This window comes from Psammomys obesus, unplaced genomic scaffold (assembly GCF_907164565.1).
Source record: "Psammomys obesus unplaced genomic scaffold, mPsaObe1.curated_primary_1811, whole genome shotgun sequence".
NCBI classification, from domain to species: Eukaryota; Metazoa; Chordata; class Mammalia; order Rodentia; family Muridae; genus Psammomys; species Psammomys obesus.
In genome coordinates, this window is record NW_026596091.1 from 14,500,156 (window position 1) to 14,508,753 (window position 8,598).

Consider the following 8,598-nt stretch of genomic DNA (forward strand, 5'->3'; position numbering starts at 1 on the left):
AATTTCTGACATATGTTCTAAATATTTCTTGTTCTTCCTTATTCTGATTAATAATCCTGAATAAGCATATACCAAAAGTGATATGTTAGATCTATGTGAAGTCTGTGTCACATACAGGCATGAACATATACATACATACATACATATATATATATATATATATATATGTGTGTGTGTGTGTGTGTACAGATATACAAATATATATATGTATATATTTGCATTTGTACAAAATAGAGATATGCTATATGATAGAGATTATAAGAATTATATGAGATAATGGTTATGTGAGAGAATTCATAATTCCATTCCTTCACTGCACATCTTAATTCTGATCCTGTACTTAAAATTATACATATCTTTCCCAAAAGGAAAACTTACCTGAAAAGTTCAGAACCAGAGATGAATCACAAATTTTTCTTCAGATCCTAGACCCTTCCTTCACCATAACCTTCTAAATTGTCCTTTGATCTCTACACTTTTTTGGTCCAAGAGCCAAAAGAACCTGGAAAATCTCCTCCAGATGTTATGCTCATTTAAGGTTAAAAATAAAAGTACACGCAGATGCACACCTCTTAGGAACAGCATGGGGCAGCCACTTCGTGTATTAGACCACATTTTGTTCTTTTATACTACAGCACTGGATTCAGTAAAGTTGCTTGAATTAATAACTTGAAATGGAAAAACACTTAACGTTACTAAACTTTGCTTTCCATTTCTCAGCTTTCACTATGACTCAGTTAAACCCAGAATACTAAGTGCCTGTAAACTTGTTTCAATGTCTATAAAGTGCTTTGTGGGTCCTCAGTAAATGTGTATTAGTAGCTATGTACGGATGAGCAGCTGATATTCTCAGCTTTCCTCTGAAGAAACCATACTTACTAATTTGATGCCTGCCAATGTTTAAAGATACCATCGATCATGTGTGTTGCTTACTCTACAGGTGTTACAAATGGCAGCTTCAATCTGTTTGATGCTGTGGGTGTTACTCATAGCAGACAGTGTGTGGATGCAGAATGTGAGACAGGCCTATGAAGCCCCGGACCCGGAGGCCTGGGACGTGCACGATGACTTCTACTGCCCCAAAGAATGCTTCTGTCCACCCAGTTTTCCTACTGCCTTATACTGCGAGAACAGAGGGCTCACAGAAATCCCCATCATTCCTTCAAGGATCTGGTACCTCTACCTGGAAAACAACCTGATAGAGACCATACCAGAGAAGGCATTTGCCAATGCGACCCAGCTGAGATGGATCAACTTAAACAAGAACAAAATAACCAATTATGGGATTGAGAAGGGGGCCTTAAGCCAGCTGAAGAAGCTTCTTTTCTTGTTTCTAGAAGACAATGAGCTAGAGGAGGTACCTTCTCCACTGCCAAGAAGTTTGGAACAATTACAACTAGCTAGAAACAAGGTATCCAGAATCCCTCAGGGGACCTTCAGCAATCTGGAAAACCTGACCCTTCTTGATCTGCAGCATAACAAATTGTTAGATAATGCCTTCCAAAGAGATACCTTCAAGGGTCTTAAGAACCTCATGCAGCTAAATATGGCCAAGAATTCCCTAAGGAACATGCCCCCAAGGTTACCAGCCAACACCATGCAACTGTTTCTGGACAACAACTCCATTGAAGGAATACCTGAAAATTATTTCAATGTGATTCCTAAAGTGGCTTTCCTGAGACTCAACCACAACAAGCTATCAGATGCAGGCCTCCCATCAAGGGGTTTTGATGTGTCCTCGATTCTAGACCTTCAGCTGTCTCACAATCAGCTCACAAACTTCCCCCGAATCAATGCTAACCTGCAACACCTTCACCTCGATCACAACAAAATTAAAAGTAAGTAGCTACAAGGATGTGCCTACGACTAACATGTCCACCATTATGCCTAGTCTCTGTCTCTTTGAGGCGTAGCAACTGTGCTGTCCCCTAACCACAATTAATGAGCTGTTAGCATTGGCGAAATATTTTCAGTTTTCATTACACATCTTTGTTGATACAGCTTTAAAACAAAAATCAAAAACCTACCAACCAAACAAACAAAAACAAGATGCCCAAATCTTCAAGTTCCAGATTGAAAACTGAATCTTAGTAATTTTACGTAGGGGAGAAAGTAAACAGCCCTATCTTCATGTTGGTAAAGATTCTGACACTTCTGTGGGTAAACTGCAACATGTCTTTCAAGGTGGCCTTGAATACAAGAGGCTTGTGCCACCTTGCCTGACACTCTGTGAGTTAAGTTTGTTGAAGAAAGTATATAAGGTGACCTTAACCTCATTAGTAATATGTAGAATAGGATTTAAGGGATTACACAAGAGTTGATGCCTGGTTTCCCTATCATCACCAATCAAATATCCCCCATTAGAGTGGATTTCTTACTTTTCAGAGTATGTGCTGTGGTACCCACCCCTGAGTTTCTGAGTCACTGGAACTTGGGGAATCAATGGATCTTGCATTTTCATCAACTTCCCAAGTCCTGATGGTCCTGATGCTCTGGGAATTCACACACTGAGAATTAGCACCACTGCTCAAGACTTCATTTATTTGAAATGGAAACCAGTGCCTGAGGAACTGCTAATCACTGGGACTTAGTGACTTACCCATGGAGAGGAAAAGTTATTCTTTCTTTTTTAATTTTATATTAATTACAGTCTATTTACTTTGTATCCCAGCTGGAGCCCCCTCCTTCGTTCCCTCCCAATCCCATCCTCCCTTCCTCATCTCCTCCCTGCCCCTCTCTAAGTCCACTGATAGGGGAGGTTCTCCTCCCCTTCCATCTGACCCTAGCTTATCAGGCCTCATCAGGACTGGCTGTATTGTCTTCCTCTGTGGCCTAGCAAGGCTGCTCTTCCCTCAGGGGAAAGTGATCAAAGAGCCAGCCACTGAGCTCCTGTCAGACACAGTCCCCTGTTCCCTTAACTAAGGAACCCACTTGGATACTGAGCTGCCATGGGCTACATCTGAGCAGGGGTTCTAGGTTATCTCCATGCATGGTCCTTAGTTGGAGTATCAGTCTCAGAAAAGCCTCCTGGGCCCAGAAGATTTGGTTTTGTTGCTCTCCTCCTAGAGCTCCTGTCCCCTCCAGGTCTTACTATCTCCCCCTTTTTTCATAAGATTCCCTGCACTCTGCCCAAAGTTTGGTTATGAGTCTCAGCATCTGCTTTGATACACTGATAGGTAGAGTCTTTCAGAGGCCCTCTATGGTAGGCTCCTGTCCTGTTTCTTATTTTCTCCTATTTGCAATGTCCATCCCATTTGTCTTTCTAAGTGAGGATGGATCATCTTCCCCCTGGTCCTCCTTCTTGTTTAGCTTCTTTGGGTGTACAGATTTTAGTATGTTTATCCTATCTTTTAGGTCTAGTATCCACTTACAGAGTGAAGAATGAATCAGGTTGAAGTCTTTTGAGGCAAAGGTGTTTTTGCCTGGCGAAGTGGTTACAGAAGTACATTCTTGGAAACATTTGATATGAACTTGACCTGTTCATAGTTAGGGCAGGCTAGCCCCAGTGGCAGAAGTGAGCGATTCCATGTTCCTTCCACAGGGTTCCTGGACACAGCCTAGCACTCATCTTCAGTCTCGGTATAAGCAGTTTAGTAAGAAAACAAAGGGGTGGTTCTGAAGAGTTTTTTTAAAGTACAGTCTTGAAGTGAAAGTTGATAAAAATGATTTATAGGAAGGAAACCAGGTAAATGTCGCAAGTTTAGGCTACCTAGTTACCAGTCACTAATGTTCCATTTAGCATATGATCATGTAAGCATTCCAGTACAGGATGAGAACACCTTTCCACTGAGAACACGCTTGGGTATCACAGTTTTGTTTTCATTATTGTTGCCATGTGCTTGAGTGTAAAATCCTGGAACCGAATGGCGTGCTGCCACCACAGCAGGTACTTTTTCCTCTGGTGGTGAGGCAATGTACTGTTTAATACTCCAGTCAGAAGGAAAAGATGCCGCATAGAAAAATCATTACAGGAGCATGTTTAGCCGCATCAAGCATCATAATGCCTAAGGAAGACCCCAAGTTTGTGAGTTTTTCCTGAGAAGGCTATGCTCCTGTGTGTGCATTCCTAATCCACAATAAAACTTCACAGATAACGGGCAGTAGAAAGGTGATTTTAAGTGATTCCGTACAGACTTTTGCATGTGAGTTGCAGGTGCTGGGAACTCGAGACTGGCATTGAAACCAAGATTAAGAAGGGAAGCATGTGCCTCCCTTCACTGAAATTTTGCAGAGGATCTTCAGAGGCTGCGTTTATACACTCCAATGTCTTATTCATTTTTATATGTCAGCATGTGTCTGAAGCAGCTGATTTTGTGAAGGTTGTAGGAATCCTCAACCCCAGGTATTTATGGATAGAGGCTCTGACTTGGAGCTAGACCATTCAGTTCTGTAACAATATTGTTGCTTTTTGCTCATGGTTGGAGAAACACAAAACCTCCCAAGAGCCTTGTGTGACATTGTTGGGAAGTTCAAAGAGGAAAATGAAGCACAGTTGGGTGACAGTAACTGTTCAAGGACAGAGAATAACTGCAGAGCCAGAAGCAGAGGCTCCAGCCTCCCTCCTTAAACCCAGGGAAGGCATGTTCCTTCATTTAACACACTAATCCTGTTTTGTTTTTGTTTTTTTCAAAGAAATAAATGCAGAATAAGGATTCCTTTTGTTAGAATTGCTGGACCACAATCGAATCACATAGTGTTATAACAATCCTTAATGTAGTTAGTTCTTCTTTTCACATAATCTAGTTATTAAAAGTTATTTTGTTTCCAAGAAACAAAACTTTTATATGAAGTTTCCAGTCAACGTTTCTTATGTAATTTTGGAAAAACATGTTTTTCTCCTGAATATGACAAGCGACGTGAAATCTGATGTAAAATATGTATTTACTTAAATAATTTACTTCTCCACAATCCCTGAGAAAAATCCTAACTTATGGGAAATATTTATATTCAGAACTCCTGTTTCTCATATTCTAGTTATTTGGATTTACTAAATATGATGTTTGAGAGTTATAAGGATATTACATAAGGCACAAAATGAAACACAGTATCCCTGCTGAGCAAGGATCCCAGGTAAGAGGAAAGGGTTACTCTGAGCCCACTTTTTCTATAATATGCAGGTGAAAAGAGTAGTCATAGTTCTTGATAAAGTTTGTGTGAAGACAAAGTGATTATGTATGTGAAAACACTATGATCACAAAGCTAATTTACAAAATGTGAGCCATTATTTATTTCAAGTTAACTCAAAAGATAACATAAGGTTTGAACAACACGGCCATTATGTAAGTATAAAATCATCTAACTTCTAATGTGAATTTTCTTGCACCAATAGGACACAGGGAAGAAACTAGTTCCAAATTAGGAGGGTCTATTGAAAATGAGCTCTTTTCAAAGGAGATAATATTAACTGGTGTTTGAGATCATTTTCTCCAAAATTCTCTGAATTTTGATGGTAGAGCAGCCCTTCAGCCTAGAGAATTCTCTCAATATGGCTCTTTGGTGCCATGAACTCTAGTCTAAGGCAGGTGTTTGTCCTTTCACTAATACCAGGTATATAGATATGGGATATTCCTTGATCTTAATCCTCTGTATGTCAACTGTTGTTAAATGCTTTCTCTCCAGCTAAGTATATTTACATAGGGAGATTCATGTCTGTAATTGTCACATACAGAATTATATTGAATACATTTTCCGTATTTGTATAGTAAGGCAATTTAGACATGTGTCATCTCACCTGTAAGCTTAGAAATTCACTCATATATCTTATTTACCATGACTACATCACTGATTTCAAAAATATTACCTATATAATGTTCCGTACTAAAATAGAGTATGGATAGAGTATATAGGAGAACATAGAGCGAGGAGACTGCAGCTGTTACTTCCCACATTTTCTGGATTACTTTCCTGAGACAGACATGCACAGTAACTTGTATGACAATGGGTTAGTAGCTCTACAGCTTTTGTTGTTCAAGGTCATTTGGCCTCTTAGGACCACTGTAGTACCTTCTAGGTCTAGATCCCCAGATCCTCTGGTGTTTCAATTTAATCACTCATGCTATCTCTGCCTCCATAGATGTGAACATCTCTGTAATATGTCCCACCACACTGCGTGCAGAACAGGATGCCTTCATTCACGGACCTCAACTGAGCTACTTGCGTCTGGATGGAAATGAAATCAAGCCACCAATCCCAATAGATTTGGTGGCATGCTTCAAGCTTCTTCAGGCTTTCATCATATAAAATACAGCTTCACCAAATCCAACCTGGTTTAAGAGTAGATGTGTGTGGTATGAGATTTCATTGCTACTCCTAGATTTAGGCCACAAACAACATTTGAAGTTGTTTTCAACCACCATTTTTTTATGCGTAGCTATTGTTTCTATTCAAAGATGCTTTGGTCAGTGACATACAAAAACCTGTTCTATCAGTTTGCTTTTCTCTGATTAACAAAACTGACACAGAGTTGAGATAGTCTCTCAACTCAAAGCAATTTTTTTTCCTTTGCAGATACTAACAGCAAATAATGTTTTGGTTTTTTTTTTTCATTGTTACACATTCAAAATGATTAGCTTGGATATTACCAATTTATTTGTTCAGGTAATGTGTATTTCCTGTAAGCACAAAAATGAGAGAGCAGTGGGAAGCTCTGAAGAAAATGAATAAATGAAATATTCCTATAATTATTATGAAGCTACTATTCAACTGCTTCATAAAAAGAGACACCTGCTCATTAGAATTAAACAGTAAAGCAGGAGAGAGAGAGTTTCTAGTCACTTTGGATTAAATAAGAAAGCAGGAGACACTGGTGGTTTATTATCATTTCCTATCTATATTTTTCTTAGATCTTATGCACTTTCTCCAGCAACTAAAATCCCTAAAATTTGCAGTTATTATAACACAGTTCTCATAGAAACGCACTGTACTAACATGGGAATTTCTCTCAAAGTGCAAATTATTCAGCTTTTATTTTGATCGTGATTTTCTAAATAAAAAGATTGAATGTTTTCTAACAAATTTGAAGTGTGATATTTGTTCCAAGGACACTATTCACAACTTCCATTTAGGAACATGTTATAATAAGAAAGTGCCATAGTTTCAATTATTTTGCTAGCATGAATACAAACATATATGAAATGTTTTCCTATCTTATTTTTCTTCCAGAAAGCAAAGAAAAATTATATTCTAAGTACATGATGTAATACCCCTGTTTGTGATGAGTATTTAAAGACTAAGTATTTAGTTCCTCAGCAAGGTACACTTTGATGTTGCATTCTAGTTTTATAAATTTTTCATATACTATAATAACAGATATATAATATGAAAATTTGCACATGAATTTCTATATGCTTTCCAAATGATTTTCTCAACAACTTCATATATTTCCATAGGGAAAAGACCATATACAATTGTAAAAACACTACAAAAGTTCAGTAGGTTCTTCTACTTCAAAGCCCTTCAAAAACTTTTCAACTTTGTAACTGAATTATCATGAAGAAAACATGGTATGAAATATTATTTGTTTATTTTCACACTCAAATTTATGTGAAATTAGAGGCCAAATAAAATATTCTTAACGCCAAATAAAATATTCTTAACGCAAGAAATCAAATAAATTGGGCTAAAATAAAAATTTAAAAATTACTTTAAAGCACATACATTTTGAAAATTATGTCATGTACAATTATATCCTAAAAATGTAGGTTATTACTATTATCAGACTTGGAGAAAGCATGCATGACAAAAAAATACATATAAGTATTCAAATTATAGTTATTTGAAAATATATTTTAGGGAATTCAAAGGGAAAAAAATCTCCCAGATGGGGTGAGATTTTTAAGGAATTAAAGTCTATGTAAAGGCAGGCTTTACATATGACCATATCCCACTGGCTTTCTGTAGTTTCTGTTACTGTTGTTCACAGTAGTCGGAAAGTATTAGAAGGAATATTCCAGAATTACTTTTAATGTACACACCTTTCTAAGAATCATCATGGAAGTTCCCGCTGCCCTGCTGCATCTCCATCAGAAAGTGAACTATCCCTTCCTCTAGTGTATCCCATGTCAGTAACCCTACCCAGGCTTCCAGCACTTAGTAGCCACCTCAGGTAAGTGACCTGCAGTCACAATATCATGATGTTCTTTTTTTAAGTTCTCTGTATGCATGTATCACACGGCCCGAATCCTTCATTTCACCTCACCTTTTCCTGTAGGCATGTGTCACCTCCAGTCATAGCCATACGGAGGGTGCACTATGACATTCTGGGAAGGGAATATCAAATAAATTGCTATCAAAGACTGCTATTATTATAATTATCACTCTCTTCATTAATCAGTACTGCGAATCTCTTTCTGTTCTTAACTCATAAATTCAGTTCTGTCACAGGTATGCGTGTGATGAAATAACACAGAATACTTATGGTTCAGTAATGGCTATGATTTCAACTGCCCACTGTGGCTCTTTAAATGCATCTTTCACAGATAAGTAAAAGCATATGTATTCATATTTGCCCAGCAATTTATCTTGAGACAATTAGTACTGTTTAAATGGAGATAGGGAAATGAATCAAGAGACATGGTACAAAATCATTCCAAATCTGCA

At 37.9% G+C, this 8,598-nt stretch overlaps 1 protein-coding gene across 1 annotated transcript; it reads left to right on the forward strand.

Annotated features, from left to right (window-relative positions):
- Nucleotides 1-949: 949 nt before the first annotated feature.
- On the forward strand, nt 950-6,240 carry Kera (keratocan). Its single transcript, XM_055627761.1, has 2 exons — nt 950-1,838; nt 6,074-6,240. The coding sequence occupies exons 1-2, from the start codon at nt 950-952 to the stop codon at nt 6,238-6,240; spliced, it is 1,056 nt and encodes a 351-aa protein (XP_055483736.1).
- The last annotated feature ends 2,358 nt before the right edge of the window (nt 6,241-8,598 follow it).